This window comes from Aulonocara stuartgranti, assembly GCF_965226115.1.
Source record: "Aulonocara stuartgranti genome assembly, chromosome: 18".
Lineage (NCBI taxonomy): Eukaryota > Metazoa > Chordata > Actinopteri > Cichliformes > Cichlidae > Aulonocara > Aulonocara stuartgranti.
In genome coordinates this window covers 7532754-7555206 of record NC_138954.1, presented here as the reverse complement: position 1 = coordinate 7555206, position 22453 = coordinate 7532754, and the positions used below count along the sequence as shown (strand labels likewise).

Below are 22453 nucleotides of genomic sequence, written 5' to 3'. Positions count from 1 at the left end.
ACCGTGGTAAATAACTGCCATTAACCATCCTACAGCATTACTTGTATATAAATCTTTAATCTGGGGTGGCTGTGGCTCAGGAGGTAAAGCAGAAAGCTTGGTGGTTTGATCCCCGTCTGCTCTAGTCTGCATGCTAAATATCCTTGGGCAAGAAGCTAACCCCAAGTTGCTGAGTTTTAGTTAGAAAGCACTTAGATAGGAAAAGCATAGAAAAGTGTTTGTATAAATGGGTGATTGAGGCAAGTTGTTTAAAAGCATTTTAAGCTCTCAGAGTAGATAAGCGCTTTATAAGAACCAGTCCATTTACCAATCTACATATCATCTTTAAGAATACAACCACACACTAAGCATTAATAGTTTCTCCTCACCAGTTTATATTAATTTTATGTCAAATGTTCCACAAGCGTGAACAAATTGATCAACTATTGAACCAAACAAATTTACCCAACAGTTCCATCTTCTTTAAAGGGTCAAAAAAACCAAACTTCAACACAAGAATGTTTTGCTCCTTCATTCAGGGATTGCTGGATGCTAGTTTATCAGATTTCACTATGAATAAGAGATGTCAGCTGTGCTGGAGAGGCACGCTCCAATGAATAATGCAGACTGGTTTATTTTTTCACTGTCGAGTGTCCCCATAAAATACACAGAAGTGGTACATATGAGTGAACAATATTCAGACCAGATGTGAGCATGGTCTCAGTGGTACAGTGAAGTTCAAACTGAGGAACACTCTCTTTCCACAGAGATACAAGGATGCTTTCAGTCTGAGATCACACTCTGAAAATTAAGCCAATGTGACATAATTTCAATCCCTCTAACCTATTCTGAGCCTTCAAATGTGGAATTATAGCAGTAATTATCGCTACATTATCTAAAGATATAGACGTGAGTAACTCTAACCCATAACGATAATGAATGATGAATGACAGTTAAAAATAAGGACAAATTTACTCACCTGTATCCACTCCCGCATGTTGTCATCTGAGGGTGTCCAGCCATTTTCCTGGTAGTTAAGGCGGGAACGTTCAGGGGACCAGTTGGAGTTATACTGGGAGGAAGCGGTGATCTGGTCAGAGGAAATTTCTCCAGACTCCATGCCCAGTGGCTCCATACAAGCAAAATCTGACGAGACGAAAAAGACAGAAATCCTTCAGATAAAAAGCTCCACAGCACAGGTATACATCAAAACACCCCCAACGAGAAAATAATCATCAAGTTACTGTTGTGAATCAAGAGACGCATTAATTCTTTTGCCTATAAATTATCATCAGATTAGATGGGAAAATGTTTGTTTGTCAAAATCATACCAACGGCTTCTATAATATGAGTTTAAAAAGTCTATTACACACATCATTAGCTGGATGAACTGAATTTTTGGTATTTTGCTCTTGCATGCAGTCATTACTAATGGATGAATTTATCATTAAACTCCAGAACCGGGCTCTGAAAGTTAGAGTTATAAATCTGAGTTGGAAAAAAAACAACTACTCAAGTTTGAGTTTGTGTCAGGCAGGAAAACAAGTGAGCCTGAGTGTGATTAGAGTGTCGCCCAGACAATGTGAAGTAGTCTGTCCCAGCTTCCTGCTGCCTGCAGAGAAGTCAGTAAGAGGTCATTACAAAGAGCTGCTGCACTGGTTTGATATGTCTATGCAGCATCCACACATTCACAGGCTATACTCCATGTGCAGACATATGGAGCCAGCAAAATATATAAAAATCTATCTGACTGAACAATCTATGTGTTTTTGCTTTAGTCCAGGCCACGGAGGGTTACTGTGAATCTGTGGAAGCTTCAGCATGTCAAAAAAAGCTATAAAAATGTAACAAAATAGTGGAAAATGGCACAGAAGCAGATGATATTGCTAACTGGTCCAAAGTAACTCAAAATCTAACTATAAATCACTTTACAGATTAAATAAATCCTTGCATTTTAAAACCTGGATTCAGGTGGCGTTACTATTTTCGATAAACACATTTTAATCTACATCTGCAACTAAATTTTGATTTTCTGCTGTGTACTTTACCATCGCTGTGAATCAAATTTTTTCATGGGCCATGTATAGCAATGTTCATTAAAAGTTCTTATTGTAAACAAATGTGTTTGTAGTAGTGCTGTCAGCAATAATCTCGTTAAAATAATGTTAAAGCCGTAACTGCATTAACGCCGCAAATCTCCGTTAGCGAGTTGGCGCGGATCGCCCCGTGCGTGAGGCTGCATGGTGTCAACGCATTAGTACAGTTAGCTCGTTAACGTGTTAGCGCCTGCCAGCCGCACGCACGGGGCGATCCGCGCCAACTCGCTAACGGAGATTTGCGGCGTTAATGCAGTTATGGCGTTATCGTCATTTTAACGAGATTAACTCTGACAGCACTAGTGTTTAGTTTAGTTTACAGTACAACAAGATAGTGCAGTGAGTCAAAGTGACCTTTATTTAGATGGCGACAAAAACAAATAAAAAAAAAAACTGAAAAAATAGAGGCAGGGCAAAAAATAAAATTATTAACGATAAAAAAGCGGATAACGGCACTTCTGTTTCTACTGTGTGTCTGTTGCTGCCTCTAGTGGTGAAAGTTTTAGTTGCAATTTGCAGAGATTCTTACAAAATGCATCTTTAACAATGAAAACAAAACCCCTTTATAACCATATAGTGAGGTCGTTGGGAAGATTTGGGCGTTTCGTACTTACTAACACAAAATTTAAATTCACCTCATACCAACAGATTTTTTGTTAATTAATAAATGCGGTAGTTTTGTTGTGATTCACTGCTTTCCCTGCTATTTGTGCACGATGATATACGACGCTTGTCTAGGAACCACTTTTTTGTACTCTGCCTTTAGAGACATATTGTGGGATGCTTATAGTCAAGTGTAGCATACTCATTATACATTCAGAAGCACTCAAAGGAAACTAAATAGTCCATTATAGTGAGCAGTGAGTGATTGCAGACATGGGAAATGTTCTCTTCAAGTATATTTGCTATTCTCAGCTTCTAAAATAATTTGCTGCTTTTCTTTGTGACCTATGATTGTTAAAGTAAAATAATTCTGGCTTTCTGATGTTTGTTAGAGAAAATATTATACATGTTTTGTTAAGTAAATTGACAATAATTCCAATAATAAAATGTTTGTTGAGGTGCTATTATGCATATGTGCTCAGCTACAAACGGATATAAATGCATACAAACCCAAGCAGGCAGCTATTGCAGCTATTGTTGTGTTTGGTTCAGCTTTAACACTCTGTGACTTTCAGTTTTAATCTTTATCAGAAGGATGATCCACTCCTCGGTGGGTTTAGAGAGCTCTGCAATCCGCTGGTCTTACGAAACGGACCAAAAACAGCAGCTTGGACAATGTCAAACTGCTGTCTTTTAAAGTCTTTTAACATCTGCAGGAAGCTCCTGAGGATGTTTTACCAGTCGGTGGTTGCTGGAGTACTTTTCTATGCTGTGGTGTGCTGGGGGAGCAGCACAGCAAAGGAGGACTCATCCAGGCTGGAGAAACTGATCAGGAGGGCTAGCTCTGTGGTCAGCATGAAGCTGGACACTCTGGTGACAGTGGCAGAGAAAAGGACATTAAAGAAACTGATGGACATTATGGACAATGCCAGACATCCTCTGCACACGGCCATAAACAACCAGAAGAGTCTGTTCAGTGACAGGTTGCTTCTCCCAAAGACAAGAACTAACAGACTTAAAAACTCCTTTGTCCCACACGCCATCAGACTGTTTAACTCCTCCCTGGAGGGGAGAGGGAGGGGAAACAGGAGGACAAAGGAGGGGGGAACAACTAAGCTGTAGTGCCTCTTCACCTCACTGTGCAATACCTTTTGTGCAATACTTTTGTAAATAGTCAACGGTGCAATAGACTCAATACTTGAAATGTGCAATTCACTTGTATTTTTATTTTTATTCCTATTTATTCTATTTATCCCCTTCGTATATTTTATTTATATATGTCTCTGTATTTATATATATATATATATATATATATATATATATATATATATATATATATATATATATATATGTGTGTGTGTGTGTGTGTGTGTGTGTGTGTGTGTGTGTGTGTGTGTGTGTGTGTGTGTATTATATATATATATATATATATAATATTCTGTAACTCTGTAACTTCTGTCGGTGCTGTGCTTTTTTGGAAATCGAATTTCCCAGAGGAACCCACCCGAGGGATTAATAAAGTTCTATCTAATCTAATCTAATCTAATCTAAGCTGCACATCTGTATCTGTTAGGCATGAGTGTCCACTCTGTAACAGCAGGAGAGTGTGGGGAAGGAAGAGGGAGGGTGGCCGTAAAGAAATGTGTGTTTGTGTGTGTGACTGTGTGTGTGGGAGGGCTGTCTGGAGACACAAGGTCTGCCAGACTGACACAAACACACTACATCATTCCAAGTCCCACAAATAAACCAGGGAGAAAGTTTGCTTGCGACATCTCCTAAAGCCTGCAGAAAGCTGGATATTGTGCTCATCATCTTTTATTTATTTATTTTTAAATTGACAATTTTCAGGCCCAAATCCTCCAATTCAGCTTTCCCCAGAAGAATCCTCTTGCCAGAAAATGCTCTGAAACTACAACTAGACCATAAGAAAGCACGCTCATACAGCTGAAACACAAGCTTATCCTCAACAGCTCTCCAGTTCTCTCGATTTTTCTGCTTTCCATCTCAGCTCAGCTCCCGTCTCATCAAACTTATTTTTATTCATGAGACAGCCCCTGCGTCCCCGCCGCAGCAGGTATACGAGGGACAAACATCCAGCCTGTCCCTGTACCCCACTATCTAAAAAGAAAGGATGCAAACTGAAGCCCCCGCCAATGCTTCAGCTGATCAAAAGCTCTGCTGGAGGCCACTGCTGATGGCAGGGACAGAGTGAGAGAAACCCATAAATTCACTGCAGGACGTCAGCATTTGCGTCCTCTAAGACTGTAAGCATTTTGCTTGGAGAAAACTTCTCTGTGGATTGTTTTACGAAACTGAAGCGCAGCACTGGTGTGAAAATCTGCATAAAAACAACATAAAACATTTAAAGCTGTAGCTTCTAATCTGACAGTTGTTTCAAATGTGTGCATTTTAACTGACTGTTTATTCACATTTCAGCTATTTCATTATCTCTCTGACATTATTTACATGCCTGCTGCTTCTCCGACACTTCATTATCCAGACTAGTCTGATTTCCTGATCTTCATTAACGCTGACATATTTTTATTTACAAAGTCAGACTGGCTAAACTCCTTTGGCATTACAGCCTTTTAAAAAGACACCATAAATTTAACTGATAGTTTAATTAAAAAAAATCATAATAATCCTAATTGTCTGCTTGTTTTAAGAGTCCACAGAGTCAACTAACAGTAGCTGTAGTGGTGATTATTCCACAGCCTTCGCTCCTCTGGATGTCTCCTTTTTAATAATAGGTAGCCAGGACTTTATTTTGCACCTTGTTCATGAATAACCTCCAGTGCACACTAAAGCTGGATGTTTTTGTCTCCAGTGAGACTGTAAAGCTCTAAAGAATTGCTAATTCTGTCATGTTACTTGCTTTCCCTGATTTGCTTTACTTTTATCCCACGCCTGCTCATGTTACATTTGATTTAATACTCTTAACCTCGTAACAGTGCGCTGTCTTGGGTAGATCTCCATTGAAAAAGAGATTTTGATCTCCAGTTGCTTCCTGGTTAAACAGAGGTGAAATAGAATTAATTTTAAAAAATCAACAACTGTTTCTCAGCTGGTGTTCTCGCCTGTATCACAAGGTTTATTTAGTACAAATCTTTCTTAGTGTCAGAGCAGTTGAGCTACCCTAAAATGTGTCCACGCACCCTTTGGCAACTGCTGAATTACCCCCTGCTGCAGGAGTAGCTAACCCTGGTTGTATAAAACTGCAGAAAAGACAGTGTGATTTGGTTTGGTGAGAAGCTTTGATTCAATCTGCTGAGCCTAGCCGATGGTCTGCAGGCAAAGTAATTTCCCATGTGTATGTGTATATTTGTACGTGAGCCTTTTTCTAAACCCAGGGCTGTTGTCAGACATCCTAAAAAAGAAAATTCGGCTAGTAAAGCGACTTATCGTTACTGTTTAAATACCAATTGACATATCTGATACATGCACATCAGTGCATTATCGCACTGTCTCGAATGCTCACCATCAACATAAGATACAAGCTGAAAACACCCACATCTTCCGCCCACAGCAAAAACAAACAGGAGGAGTGAAAAAAAAAAAATGGTGATAACAACTTTGACCCTCTGGTGAAATTCGAGATTTACATGTTTGGTTACAGAAATATTTCCCTTAGAGTGAGTGTGATCTGTTCATCATGATATCACCTTTGGAGTTAAAGGGGTTTAAAACAAGACTATCCTCAAAATTTGGAACAATAAACCGAGAGACTTTGTGCTTTTTCTCTTAAAAATTCAAATATTTAACATTTACGTGTAGACACGGACATTGCTCTGACTTATTAACAAAAAGCTTTTCTCTGTATCGATAATTTCATTTTCTCAAAAGTTCCAAAATATCTAATAACTGGCTTGTGATTTTGGCCAAAAACTATTTGTGTCTGACCATTTCCAAGTCTGTTTATATTTCCTGTCTTGACATAACCAGTTATTTAGATTTTATATAAAAAAAAAATAACACCGGCCTCTGTGTGCAGCTGCCGGTAATCTTACCCTAAAAAACACTTAAAGATCGATTTGGAAGAGCAAACTGAGTATTTTACATTGGTTTCTCCTAAAGCGCCACTGAGGGACCTTAAGGAAACTCACCTTTGAACACACACACACATTCCTACAGAGGGGTGACCGGGGTCAGGGTTACCAGAGTGCAGTTAGCATACAGGCCAGCATAACTTAAACCCCTAAAGGCATTCCAGCAAGGTCATACAGTCAACCGATGCAGACAAACGGCTTCTGTCCCGAACACGTGGACATGAACAAACACGAAAAAGACAATAACCAAGCATGAGGAACTTTTGCCTCATGATAGTATCCACATGGGGGAAATTGATCAAGTGAATTGGAGATAAAAGCTAAAAGAAATTAATTTAAAAGCAACCATGTAATAAGATTACACTCACGTGTCTGATGGTAACGGTTGAGTCATTTAAGCACAGCTGTTGCAAATAACTCATAGAACTATCGGTTTTATCTCTCAGAAAACACCTCTCTGGTAAATTATCACTTACAAAAACAATATGCAAGATTGGTTGTATTTATTCTAAAGACTCAAATTTGTCCTTTTAGCCACTCAGAAAACAGCTATCGACAATTCTGCAGCATTCTCCAACCACACCCTACAAAGTCGTGCGTAAATCCCAGGCGTTGTAGGATGATTAAAAGGAAAGAAAATATATCTAAGCTACACAGCATGTAATATATAATCTTACCCACATCTATGCACCACTCTTGTTAAATACTGCCGAGTTTCAGGAGGCTATCATGTATTAAAATAAACGGGTCTTAGATGGGAACACTATTTGAATGAGCTGTCAGGAGAATAAATTGCTTTATCATAAAATAAGCCCAAAGGTTGGGAAGGAGTATTTTTGGTCCATTTGTTAGACTTCAACCACAACAAATGGACTTTAAGCTGTAAAATGCAACAGCTGACTATAGCAAATATTGATCATCAACCATTAACTTAATTATTCAACTGCATTAATAGTTATTTTATAATGCAGTGTCTTTTGGGGCTTTTATTGACTGGAACACAGAGGCCAGAGGTCAGACAGCGGATAGAGTCCGGCTTCTGTAGAGCTGGAGGAACTACTGCCTCGTGCTCAAGGACAACTAGGTTGAGTTGAAACTACAGACTGGCTCATATTTACTCTGTTTTCATTCTCTATGAGACCAGAAATATCAAAGAAGTGAACCAGATGACAGCTTTGCCCTCCGCATCGCGCACTCCTTTCACTAATCCAGCTGCTCACCCTCGTCTTCGTGTCCTGAGGGGAGGGTCCTCTCGCGGATGGTGTAGTTGGCAGAGAATCCCTCTTTGGCGATGGCGTTGTCAGTGGTGATGGTCATGGACAGGATGCCCGTGTAGGAGATCACTCGGCCCGGGGACGTCTGGCCACAGTATCTGCCAATGTGAGGGCCCACTGGGAGGAGAAGGGGGAAGAGTATGGGCAACAGGGAGGGAGAAAGAAAAGGAGATGTCAGCTTCATCACTCATCACCCGACCAGAGAGTGTTTTTTCTGTCCTATACTTCCCTTGTTATCATGGGAAATATTACGCGACATCAATTAAATCTACTTGTTAAATCTTGCATGGAACCCAAGATTGAAAAGTTCTGATTTAGATTTAGAAAAACTCGAGTCTGCTCTGAACAAACAAAGTTTGGAGCTAATCTCCTGTCAGCAACAATCTCCCACCTCTCAGGAGTGATGTGACACCTTAGGGGCAGAAATAAAGGTGAGATGGCAGGCAGCAGAAACACTCATTCCCACCACGTATTGTTTTGACACTCCCAACCTTACATTCCAAGCAAAGTGTGTATACAGGATCATATCAGGCGCAGCAATGAATAACCTTTGTATCAAGTGAGTGCAAGGTATTTTATTCTGATATCACACCTTGATTAAGTTTTAAACTCCTATCGCATGACATCAAATTATAACAATCCATGCAAAAACTTTCTTTTAGCTGTAGTCTTGTGGGAGGAGCAAAATATGGCAGATATATTAAAAATATATATTTTGAAGGGTCCAAGAACAGTTTGAGGAAGAGTTACCTGTTTCTTTTTCCATGTTAAAAAGCAAATAAATAAATAAAAGCCGACTTTAAAACATTCACGCCACAAAAATAAACATCCATTTTACAACATGAAATGTAAACGATTTGTTTAAGCTTCTTTGTACAAATTTCCTACAAAGTACAGTGTAATTACCAACACTAATTATGAGGAAACATATACAGAAAACAACCATCTATTGAACCTCCCAATTTACATTTATTTATAATTAGAAACTTTGTCTTCAATTTGCTGAATAAATTCCTTGCTTGCACAAAAATGTAACTTTTTAAAAATATGTTCAGCTGGTTTGCTGTTCCCTGATTTATGCATACAAGTAATAACAGAAATGCAAACTCTGTGCTCTGTACAAAACACATGTTTGAGAAACACAAACTATTAGGGAACTACTGAAGGAATTATGTTTAGCACCATTCATGTTTATATGCTTTTACAATGTCACTGGACTGAGTCTCCAGTCGTTCTATTTACCTGGTTGGTGGGTGTACTTCAGTATAAAGAATTAAATTATAAAAGCAATATCAGTTAACACCAGAATCTAGATGGATAAACAATGAAAAATAAGTATATTTAAAGTAAACTGTCACTTTAAAAGTGCTGTAGCTAATCACCACGCTCAGTCAGGCAAATAATGAAAAAAAAATGCAGATACAGTCAACAGTGTGAGTTTTAAATAATAATAATAATGCTAATAATGCAAAGTGGTGTAATTCTGTTAGGTTTGTGTTATCATAGTTGGTCACCAGAAAATAAATATATTATACATTTTTATTTTTAGGGAAAAAATGTGAATACTTTCTTCTTTTTTGGGGGGGTTTCCAGTTAGAATGACCATTTTCTTTATTCCCTGCCTACAAAGACTTAGAAGAAGAATTTAATAATAACAAACATGATATATTCTGATTGACTAGTTACAGTTAAGGTGGGTTTGGGGTCTTAAGTGACAACAATTCAGACCTGAGGGGGTTAAAGCTCCTGAAAACCATTGAAAACTATTGTTTTTACTTGGGCAACAGGCAGAACCAGCATACTCGGGGATTCCTCTTTCAGTAAAGGAGACGCTCACAGTTAAAGATAAAATATGAGAGCATCACAGGAACGCCCGCTGTAACATCATGTGTTTTTATGCGCAGCACACAGTCACAGACTGTCTCATGTCTGAAGACTTTGAGTTCCACATCCACAGGTGGTCCCCTGTTTCATCCTCTTCTTATCTATGAGAAACAATGTGAGTCTCGCCTGCTGCTTTGAGGAGATACTGCGCCAGCGATCTCTCAGAGACCCGCGGAGCAAGATTCAGTTTTATATGTTACAAAAATTATACTTCTCTAACAATTTCCTTCAGCTTTTAAAGGCAAACCAGCTAAACAGAAACACAAGGCGGTCACAGCAGGAATGCTGAGCTGCGCTACTCTGATGGTTTATGTTTATCAGTTACAGTTTAAAGCAGGTAGTCGACAATCTGTGACGGATTACATTTTAAAACTGCTTCAGCCTTATCGGAGGTGTTGTGAAAATGGTTTTGCTGCAAGGCTGTCAGTTGATGCAATCAGCCCCCTGGAAGCAGAAACTCCTGCAGGCGATATGGCTCCATATACATCTAAGGAAATGGTTATATCTGAAGCAAACGCCGAGGAAAAGTGAGGAAGAAAATTACATTTCAGCACTCTTGACATTAAGCTATCAGTTTGTAAAGTTTGAGAATCCAAGCCACCAAAATAAATAGAGCTTTGTACAACTTTATAATATTTATTTCAAAGTTTCTCTAAGTTTTTTATACGATCTGTGCTCTCCGACAAACTGAAGTAACCCAAAATAATAAGTTTATAAAATAACGAATGCATAGAACCATCACAGAAAATCTGAAGTTGCAAAAAAATTGCAAAAATTTGGATGCGTCAGTATTAACAGATGTTAGTTCTCAAATTGTGTGTTTTGGTATTCAGCCACCAATCTTCTCAAGAATTTGTCAACTAATACAAGAAATTAAAGAAACAATCTAACATAAATATGCACATGTAAAGCTCTGACAGCTGGCTCAGGAGGTACAGCTGGTGGTCTACTAATCATAAGGCTGGTAGACTGATCTCTGGGCCCACGTATTGAAGTTTCTATTCCCTGCACCACACATCACATGTCTCTGACAGAGAAAAAGTGCTGCATGAATGGGTGGATGTGGCTCGTATAAATCAAATTCTCCTGTAAGCTCTAACTGCAGGCAGTGCATTAGAATCATAAAATGGATAAACTGCATCATAGTTTTTATAGGTTTTCAAAGAGGCACATCTTGTAGCCTTTCTAAAACAATCGGACAAACCCCAGGAACTAATGAAAGCCATGAAATGTGTTTAAAGCTTTGGTAAAACTAAGAAAGTAGGAATTTTTCATCAAAAAGATGAGAAGCTTTGATCAAGATATTTACTTGGTAATGGTTGCATTGTTCTGGTGAGATAATATGTGAAAAATCTCTTGTAAAGAATCTTTTCTGAAGAATAAAATAGGAAAACAAAAAAACAAACAAAAGACCATTGAATGTTTTTCCAATTAAGTCCAGTCAGAAGAAAGAGCTTCTTTTTGAAGAATCGATTTACAGCCCTCAAAGACGAAAAAAACGTGGCTAATGAGAATCTTTGATGTGCGCATGAACGTTTGTTGGGATGTAGAGCTACATGCCGGTCTCAACCCTGCTGCAGACGCTTTGTTGTCGGCTCGGCTTTAACATCACCCACAGATAGTCTCTCACACACACACACATCCGCATGCATTCATGCAAACAGACACACCTGAACACACGAATATACGCACAGATCATTTGACAGGAAAAGCCCTGGCATGTTATGTATACTGGCACCGCTTAAAAGTGCATGTCACTGCCTGTATACCTGTGCCAGTCTTTGTGTCCCTCACGTCCTCATGCCAGTCTCCTCCTTGGCAATAATCAGGCAAAGCTTTGGGCACAGCAGCAAGTATTGTGGGCATCCTGGCAGCCGGCATAGGCCTGTCCAAGGTATGTAGCTCTCACGATTATATGCACGCTGCACGGCTAATTAGACAACAATAGAAGCTGAGAAATGCTGTTCAGGTTGTGCCTGAGCTGATTTTACAAATGTGAAAGGAACAATGTGTGGGAGTCTCTGCATCATTCACTTTCAGTGCAAAAGATGCAAATAAGCGTCACTTTCTGCATGTTCCTCATATTTCTGCATGTCCATGACACCTGGATACACCTCCCTTTGAGGTTTAATGACACTCATAGATAGATTTTTTTTCAATCAGGAGTGCTATCTGCCACTCCAGATTGATCTTATTTAATAATTTTATTCATCAAACTATTCCTTTAATGCATAATCATCATCCTGACCGGACTTGGGATGTGCAAAGCAGGAGAACAAGCTCGGACACATACTTCATATGAAGATAATTTGTAGTGTACTGAAGCATTGCAACATGTGTTTTGTTGCTGGGGAGCATGAGGTCACAGAGAGTGATTCACCAAACTGCAACAGCAAAACAACGAGTATGAGGGGTTTAATTTTAAACATATTTAAGCTCAGGCTTAACACGCAGCGACTTCTCAGTGACTTTAAAGATTTTTCGTGGGTGAGTGAAACTTGTTTTGTTTTGAAGTGATGAGAAAATCTACTGCAGACTTTTGCTAGGTGAAAATGAGTGTTTCTACACAAACTGGAAATTAAATGTTAAGGCCAACGGGGTTTTCATCCTGTAGCCTAAAAAATATGTTTTTAAATGAACCAATCAAGAAAAACACACACACGTGCACTCTGCATATCCTGTATGTATCCCCGTCTGCTGTTCTTGCTCCCCCTGCTCATCCCGCATCTCGCTTTTGCAATTATCCACCTATTTTTCACCTCTGTCACTCAATCCCGACTCATCTCACCAGCAGGGAAGGCATCCATACTTGTTTTCCACGGTCCTCCTCCCCTTCACATCCACATGTCTCTGCCTGTTTTCTGTCTGTTTTCTGTCAGCATCCACAGGGGGAAGCTGTCTCAAACCTTTTTCATCCTCCTCTCCTCTGCTTCACAACTCTCTATATTCTTCCTTCACTTCTCCGTCCCTTTTCCTCCCAATTTCCTCACTTCCATCTACATCTGCGCCCCTTTTTTTGTAACTTTGCTTCACATCTGTGGAGAAACAGCCCTGCTTTTTTTTTTTTACTTTCATCTTTTCACATTAATCAGTAAATTTAAAAAAAAAATCTTCTCCAGATTATTTTGCATGCTTTAATTCATAAACAAGACCATTTTCTGGCATTTAAGTTAAGTGTATGAATGGGTAAAAAGAGTGCTTGGAAATTCATAAAACATTAAAAATCCTTTATGCCCTTTAGAAATTATTTATCAGGTAATCATTTTTTATATATATGCATTTACAATTTCTGACTAGTTAAGAAAATGCTCTTTTATGATTACTATTTTGAAGCTGTAAGCATCATCCTCTCTCTTCTCTTCATGTCTGCACTAGTTCAGTTTTAAATTCCTTTTCAGTCATGTTTTAAACTCTAAGGTTTCAACTAACATTTGCCCGTTGCACCCCAGCCCTCCGCTCACCTGCAGGGAAGCCGTCCCAGATCTCCAGCCAGTCGTATCGGCAGAGGGCGCCCGGTGGCGGCGTGGTGTCAGGCTCCATGTCGAAGCTATCAAACTCCACCACGATCTCTGTCATCTTGGGGGCAAAGATCATAAAGGTACATTCCAGGTTGTTGGGATACTTCTCAGGGAAGCCTGGTGTCTTGATGACTCCACTGGGAGCCGTGAAGTTTCTGGAACATTCAGGACCTGCAAGGTGAGAAGATACAGATGAGGCTTTAAAATGTCAAGAGGTGACCAATCCTCAGCTAAACGACGGCGTAAACTCTGTGGAGTTAAGGGGCAGTAAGGCAGTAAGGGGTCATGATGTGTCCGCCCTTACGTTGGTTTTGTAGTTTATTTCTTACAATAAAATTCATGTTTTTGCAACGTAGAAAGAAAAAATTAAACATTTACAGAATGAGAAGCAAAATGTCAGAATGCATCTGCTTCAAAATCCCTCCACGCGAGCTTCAACAGAGGGCCTTTTGAGGTGGTTTTTTGGTCTGTTTGTGTTGGCACGGTTTACGAAATCCTCAGCAGTTTGGATTTCTGACCTTTTCAGTTGTTACGGTGGCAAAAAAAAGGATAGACATGTTGGAAATCAACTGAATATATTTGCTTTTGACCTTTTCCTGTGTCTGAAACTTTGGCAGGTCCAAACACTTTTGCAGCTTTAACATCTTAAAAAGGAAGTAATAAGTTCTAAGACCGGAAATGATTTTCAAAAATAAGGAGAATCTGAAATACCTGTTTTATACAGAAAAAGCCCCCCACTCACACACACATGCTGTTTCTTAATGAGAGAAAAAAAAACAACCTTGTTTTGTTGACAAAATTCATGCAATTTCCATCCAATTTGCTGCGTCGTGATTGGTCCCCTCCCTTGTCGGAGCCCACTGAGTCTGAGTTGTGACTGGGGTGGGGTTGTTTGACTGGAATTTATTTAAGATCCCAGACCATGTGAGACTGATCATGGCAAACAAACAGCAACGCACCCAGAGACACACTAACAGACAACACAATACTAATCTTGCAATCACAACTAATAACATAATGAAACTTGCACGGTCAGGACGCAGATGTTAAATTTACTTTATGGGGTTTTCGAGGAAGTCATAATGAGCCTATGATTCTATTTCTTAAACATATTTGCTTACCTTCTGTTTTATGTGTAAAGCTTTTAGTGCATGCATTAATTTTAAGTTTTGCAAACAGCATTTATGGATATTTTCTAGCACAAATCACGTACAGTACATAAATATATTGAGTATTGACATTTAGACAAAGAGGTTTTAAGAAAGAGCAACGCTTTACAATAAGTTCCTGGTAATAAGCTTTAATTAATAGTTAAAGTCCTTATATTTATTCTTAGTTAACTTAGCTGTCTTTGCAGTTACTATATATAAAGTGAGAACAAAACTGGCTAACACCGACCAAAATAGTCTAGAAGGATGAAAAATGTTACGAGCTAAAGGGAAAATAGAAACATTTGGTTTGAGCAAAGCTTTGACTACAAATTAAATTCCTGGAAGATGTTTTTAGAAAGTATGATTCTTGTCCACTGGACAATGAAGCCTCAGAGTCTGACCCACAACAGTTGCATGAAAACATCACATGCGCTGTTAGATCTTCACATTATCTAGACAAACCTTTTTTTAACACAGACGACCCAGTTCAAAGTAATAACACGTGACACAAGGCTCATCCAAACAGACCAGCGGGCCAGCTTGGCAGCTGTTATGTCAGTGCCATCTTTTGTACACAAGCTGTTTTCTCCACAGTCACATCCGCAATGTTTACACTGCTCATGTAAAATCTCTGCGTCGGCTTGCATCGGTCAACGCGGCGGGGCGGTTCACACCTTGCTTGTTGCAAAGTGACATGAGCGAGGTTACGAGACAGTGACTGATCTCCGAGCGAGACAGGAGGACACGAGGCGTGGACGCGGGTCAAGCGTTGCTCGGAGGCAGGAACAAAGTGTGCGTGTGTGTTAGCGTGAGTGTGGTGCGGCGCGGGGGGCTTCTCGTGTTGCCAGTCCAGATGTGACCTGCATGTTATCTGAGCATGCCTGCAAACGCAAATCCACACACTGATAGAAACACAAGGAGAGGCACGCACACACTGAAGTGGTCCCCTCGCTGTTGACACAGGTGGTGTCATTAAAAGGCCGACATGATAAATGATGAGGAAAGATGGGCGGCGAGGGATGAGGGAGGCTTCACTCCTGCTCAGCTGGCACACTTTGGACTGTGTGTGTGTGCGCATGAGTTATGTGTGTGTCTGTGTGAAATGTGCAGATGGGTTTCTCAAATCTAGGTTGAGAAATCTGTGCTGCGGTATGTCGATCAAGGACAGAAATTAATCTGATTTAATGAAGATAAAAATGAATAATGCAACTTGTTTGTTCATCAATCAATGTGGGTTATTTTTAATTGCCATGGTTTGCAATGCCTGTGATTATTTTTCTGGTGTTTTTGTGTTGCTTTTCTTTTACTTTTCCCTGCCGCCCCATCTTTTCTTCTCACCGCTTCCCTATGTTCACCTATGTTAGTGTGTTTTGTTCTGTTACTGCATGCCTTTGTTGTATTTCCTGCCTTTAAGATGGTTTTCCACAACCTGACTTATTTCACTTCTGTTTTATTAGTCAGTGAGTTCTCAGAGTATCTATAGTCCTGTACTTCCCCATTACCACCAGCCTTTTTGTTTACAAGCCTCTTTTCACCTCTCCTCCTCTGCCTCTGTGCATTGTTGTGCTCTTTGAGTTTAAGATTTCCTTATGTTAAAAAATCAAATTTACAACCAAACAAATTCGAAAGCTGTACCCGTTTGAATAAATATGACTTAACCATAGACTGTATATAAAAGATGGGCATAGTCCCTATGACTATGACATCATCAATTTGTTTTTTTTTTTGTCTTTTTTACATGAGAGGGTGAAGTTATCAGCTGAGGTTAGCGAGCTTGATTAGCAAGCGCCATTGTTAAACTGTATGGGTGCATTAGTAAAGGACTAATTAAACAGTAGAGCACAAACCTTTTGGATGGGCTGCATTACAGAGTGAATCAAATTATGTGTCAGATCATTTCAGTGGGTGCGAGGCCCTGTAGATGGTGCTGTCAGTTAAAATGGGCATGCCTCTAATTTTTCACCCACCGTGCTTTTATTGTGGAGGCAGAAATAGGCTAGGGAGACCAAAAAACCCCCAATATATATATATATATATATATATATATATATATATATGGTTGTCTACTTGCACAGACATGGAAGCAGCCTCAAGTGGCCACTTGAGGAACTACAGTTTTTGGTACTTCAATGTTTTGTTTTGTTTTGTATTTTTCAGTTCTGGATGTTGTAACTTGGACTATTATGTCTTGAAAATGAGAAAAAGCCCAGCTTAAACAAACAATCAAATAGACCAAAAAAAGACAAAAACCCTTGCACCCTTCAGTATGTGTATATTTCCATATTTAACAATGTTTTGGTGAAAAGCATATGTGTTACTGTGCTACGTTACTGACACGAGTGCATTCTTTCCTTTAACAACATGGTGCTCTCATTTCCCATTTATCCATCCTCTGTCCATCCATCTTCTTCTTACTTTCATCTTCTTTTCAATCAATGACCCTTCAATCAGCTGCGGCTTGAGGTCACATCAGAAAGAGAGAGAGGAAAGAAATCGGCCCCCCTCTTGTCTACCAAACCACAAAGACAAACATGTGTTTCTGGTTTGAAAAAGCTGTAGTGAAACAGGAGAGTTGGGACAAATATAGTTCCAGGACACTGAAGAGGCCTCACTTGGCTATCATTTCTAAATGAAATGCACTGTGCGGTCTGCAGAGGGTGGAGTTATGGTTATGGTTACAAAAGACGGATGCGACTGAGCTTTACAGCCCAGCACTCATTAGTGCCATCTTTAAAGCCAAACAGAACATGTCATCTGAATGAGGGTTGGTGCTTTTTGTGGCAGTGTTTAGGGATTTTCTTGTACTAATGACAGGGGGGAAAGAGGGCTGGAGATGAGGGACGAAGCCACAGACTGATACACAGAATTAGGCAAAGGTAAGTGGAGACATATGTCAAATCTAGCAAAAAGTCTCTCATATAAAGGGAAAATACTAAAACCCAGTGTTTTATTTTCATTTAATTTGCTTGGCTTAAAAAAAAGTCACATTTAATAATGTTGAGTAGCTCCGGTGGTCATGGGTGCAAGAAAATAACGCTGATGTCGGTTAAAAAAAGGGAACCTCAGTTTCCTGTGTGAAATTCCCACATTGCAGATTGCACACGAATGTTTTTATGATGATATAGCAACACTGCATCACTGCTGCCTTTTATCCAGATAAAATCAGTCATTCGGAGAACACCCACAAGGACTTTTTTGCAAGAAAAGAAAAACATGCCATTCATGGTGTTCAGACAAACAGCTAATGCTCCCCTGTTTTTACAGACTTCATATGCTTTTCTTAATTCAAATGCAAATACTGCTTAAATATTAGAGATGGCACAATACCACTTTTTTATGTCCGATACCGATTCCGATATCATAAATTTGGATATCTGCCGATACCGATATGAATCCGATACAGTGTTTTTTAATCAACAAAACTGTTTTTTAAATATCTTGCTGCATTTTGTATAAGTTCATACTCAAGTTTAAAACAACAACTACACTAAAGCTATTCTGTTATACCTGTATGCAAAAAAAAAATATTTCATAGTTCAGCAATACTGATCAATCTAATAAACTTAAACCTACACCATCCTCACTATTCTGGTATTTTAAAGAGTACTTAGCGTAAATATTAAGCAACCTAACTAATAGGGTTCCAACTCCCAGCAACAACAAAAATAAATAAATAAAAAATAGGGAACCACCCCTCACGCTCCACCTCATGATGCTTAATCGACGTAATCAACCTTAATTTGATGCAGTGTGAAAAAAAATGCACAGAAATCAATTATTTTTCAAGAAATATTAAATAGATTCAACATCTTTCTTCAACAAAATTGCAGACTGCACAGATGGTACCTTCCCAAAGGAAAAAGTACCATAGCTTACTAGGGTATATATATTAGACTTAATAGTCACTATATACAGTAATTGACTTCTATTCATTTTACATCAATTAAAACTTTGGGTGTAAGATTCGGATAATTATTTATTAAAAGAAATTATTAAATAGAAATTTTAAATGAGAATAAGAAAGAAAAGTATGTCTTTGTGCCCCCTTTTCCCTGTTAATGCCCTATCGGCCCCCCTGGCTAAACTTTGCTAGATCCGCCCCTGCACAGTTACCAGCGTCAGCTACGTAGAAAAAGATCCTCGAGTAGAAAGTAATATTAAATAAATTCTAACAACAGCTGATCAAGCTTAAACGTGCTGCTGTTGTTCAGCCGCTGGTTTCCTCTTTCTGGTGCAAAGTGGGCCAAAAACAAACAAGAGAGACGGACTCGCGACAGAAAAGCCGATCAGCTGATCGTTAAGCAGTTTCATGATTGAAGTAGCAGCAAGAAGAGGCAGTCGCTTGTTAAGCTTAACGCAGGAATGCTTTACAAACATTCAGAGATGGACTTACACACTTGCTTTACTTCTCTCGGGGATAACTTTGTCGGAGATGAAATGCCGGGTTGCTAGCGAAGCTCCAAATGCTATCCAGAGCACCGACAGGTCCCGCATGCCACAGCCGCTCTATCACGTGATGCATACTGCTCCGACGTGCTAACGTTCTGAGGTGAGTTACGGCGTGTTGCAAGTTTTGTGAGGTGCTTTCGTGATATTTAATGGATTAGATTTTTTATTTTTCTCCGATATCCGATCCAGTAATTTAGGTCAGTATCGGACCGATACCGATACGTAATATCGGATCGGTCCATCTCTATTAAATATAAAAGAGAAACTGAGATTAACATGATAGAATTGAAGTTTTTGAAGGTATGGTTAAGGCTTTGGACTACAAATGGAACCAAACAGCTCGTTAGCTTGTTAGTTAATCTTGTTAGTCTTCACTCTTGTAGAAAAACGCCTGAAAAAAGCTCATGGATACGAGTAGCACAGCTGATTTAAAATAGTCAATAATTCTGCACCATTTCCAACCTTCCTGCAACTAAAACACATAATGAAAATCCCCTAAAACATGTGATTCCAACAAGGACGGAAAACAACAACTTCAGCGTCAAACTGAAGCAACTTTCAGGATCACCACCGGTGCTGAGAGATGGCTTGAGAGAGAACCTGCAGTCTGAAGGTGGCACATAAGGTCATGAGTGTCGCTTTTTCAATCAGTCATGAGGTTGTGCACCATGAATTCTTCCCCCAGGATGAGACTGCAACATCCCGAGGCATCTGAGGAAGAACATGTGGTGCAAACGACCTGAACTTTGTGTGTCAGCTGCTCAGAGTGCATTAAAAATATTTTTTTGACCACAGCAGCTTGTTCTCAAATTTTCTCTCATTCAAACCCCATCCACTTTCTCAAAATGAACCTTGGGTTGAAAGGTTTTAACACAGAACACTTAATACTGGCTACTGGTCAACGTTTATAACAGGGAGTAATTCAAATGCAACAGGAGCAGTGCTTCCAAAGAGACCTCGTCATCTCCGTCACTTTTCCTTTTTTATCCTCACATATTTTATTGTGTGAGGATAAAAAAGTGCACATAACAACAGCGAGAAAAAAAAAATCTTACATTACATATAATATCCAAAACCTTTGCCTAATCTAGTCCCTCTGATACTTTAGGGTGCACAGATCTGAAAAGATCTGCGCTCAAAGGACAAAAACAGAGAGAGATAATCGTGCATTGAAGACAAAGAAGAGCATTGCTCAGAGCAGTGGCTCCATTTAGCAGTGAGTCACAATATGCTGCTCTGACTGTAATGGATTTTAAATGTGGTGAGGAGCCAGGCAGCGACATGGCAGGGGGATTACCTGAGTGAGTACAAGTGCTGTTTTTAACTTGTTAGGAGGTAGAGGACCCATATTGAGGCCAGCACACCCACACACACACAAACACATGCTCCCACCCACACGCGTATTGTGCCCTAGTTTCACAGGCCCTCTTCTATGCCAGAGCATCCATCTCATCTGCAGGTCACCCCTGTTGCCTCCAAGGACAAACAGCCCATTAGCTAAATGAGCCTGGGGTCCCACACACCTGTTTGTTTCATACGCACAAAGGAAACCAAATGAATGCACCGCGTTACCAACAAAGACTGATTTTCACACACGCAGAAGCAAAAAAAGCAATATAAGATGTTAACACGTGCATGTGCAGGCTGTGCAATAACATAAAAATGGGTGTGAGCACATTGAAACAGCTTGTTCTGAAGCATTCGTCTTGGTGCTGAACAGTAGCTTGCAGACGAGACATGGCAGCTGGACGCGTTCAACAACAACAACAGTTTCACTGACAGTTAAAAGGTGGGACAACAGCAGCATGGCAACACTCACAGATCTGACAACTACGCTTCATTCGCTTCATACATCACACAGTTAAACCCTCATTTTTTTAATCGACACGTAACAGTAATATGAGAAAAATCGGAGCAATTTTACTTTGAAAAACGATCTTTCAGATACTCACTGCAAGGTGCGTTTAGTAGCTGCTGAGAAGATTCTGATCACGTTCTTTAACGATGGCAGTTTTCTGGTAGTGATTTATGATTTGTCTAAATTAAACTCTTGGCACAGTTCCATGAAAACCTAGCGATGAAGAGCGGTGATGATTAAGATCAATCACCCGCAGAAGAAATACTAAATAGACCTTGTGGTGAAACGTCTCTGCAGCTGTTTCCAGTGCAAAGTGCAAGACTTTTCAAACCATTTTTAAAGGGTCTGTTTAATTAAATTGCATATATATTTGGGGTTATTAGTTACAAAGTTTAGCTAAACCCAGCGTTCATTCTAATGGTCAGTAAGGAACAAAAAAAGAAGCCTATGAGACGGTTTCGACTTCTCACTTGATTTATGGCCTCATAATAAGACCTAATTATGACCTAATGAGTTTATAGCCTCTCTCATTAGTTTTAAGTCTTATTTAATATTCTTCCTCCCTTGCTCCTGGTTCTGCCAGAGGTTTTCCTTCCCACTGTCGCCAACTGTATTATTATGCAGCTGTGTTATTGCAGGGTCTTTACCATGCAATATAACGTGCCTTGAGGTGACTGTTGTTGTGATATATAATAACAGCCTATATAAATATTAAATTTAATTGAATGAATACAAGAAAATTGCCTTTTAGTGTAAAATAAATGAGCAAGAAGCTGTTTTCAGTCACGATGCCTGGTTTCACAAAAAAAAGAGGGCAACGGCCAAAAGGCAGGAATAGGTGACATCGCACGGCTACTGTGTTAAAAACTAGCCTGTTTTTAACCAAAACATTACCACCATCCATCTCAGATAAAATTATAAGAAGTTGTATCTGTTCTTCAAGCAGTCGGCTCATAAGAGCCTGCGAATCCTAATCTTCACTTTATTTAAGATCAAAGCACAAATTTTTTGTGGATCTTTAAAAAGATCCTTAAAGAAAAATGCTCAGGACCAGTGTTCCTTCCATGCTAATACTTTGCTGACCCACTTTTAAAGATTTATTACACCGACTCTCTAATGACATCCTGTCATTCATCAGTCATGGCTACACTTTGTACCCTGAAATTAAAGTTGATACGAGCATATTTTTAAAGTTTCAGAGTCAGGAGTCGGGCCGTACTTTGTAGTTTAGAGAAGAGACAAGTGAAGAGCCTGGAGGAGCTTCAGTTGGAGCTGGGCCTCTAACCTCCCCTCATAGTACTGCCGTGCACCTCGTTAAAGAACAAAAGAGCACTTGCCTATCCATTTTTCACAGTACAATGGAGCACTTGCTAACTTAAATCCACCTGGGGATTGTTATTTCTGGATGCCGTTATTTTCTGAATGGTTATTGCTCTCTTGGGTACAAACAAAAAACGAAGGGGAATCTCACACATGTTCCCTTTTTATCTGATTTATCTCCAGTCCCCACTGGTGAAAATTGAAGTGGTCACAGGAGACTTGTCATTTTGGCGGCTACTCAAATGGACCCTGGAGGAAAGACCAGATACAAATGT

The 22453-nt window shown here is 39.6% G+C and overlaps 1 protein-coding gene across 3 annotated transcripts in view; it reads right to left on the bottom strand.

Moving 5' to 3' along the window:
* LOC309693571 (neuropilin-1a-like) overlaps positions 1-22453 on the bottom strand; it is a 95924-nt gene that overhangs the window by 42327 nt on the left and 31144 nt on the right. For 2 of the 3 annotated variants that reach the window (XM_082512921.1, XM_082512920.1), the window contains exons 4-6: positions 13344-13571; positions 7945-8115; positions 959-1125 (exon numbers count right to left, since the gene is read on the bottom strand). In XM_082512921.1, coding sequence (XP_082369047.1) covers positions 959-1125; positions 7945-8115; positions 13344-13571 — 566 coding nt within the window. Of the gene's footprint in view, positions 1-958; positions 1126-7944; positions 8116-13343; positions 13572-18944; positions 19150-22453 lie in introns of those variants that run through there. The other variant, XM_082512922.1, reaches the window with a different exon arrangement.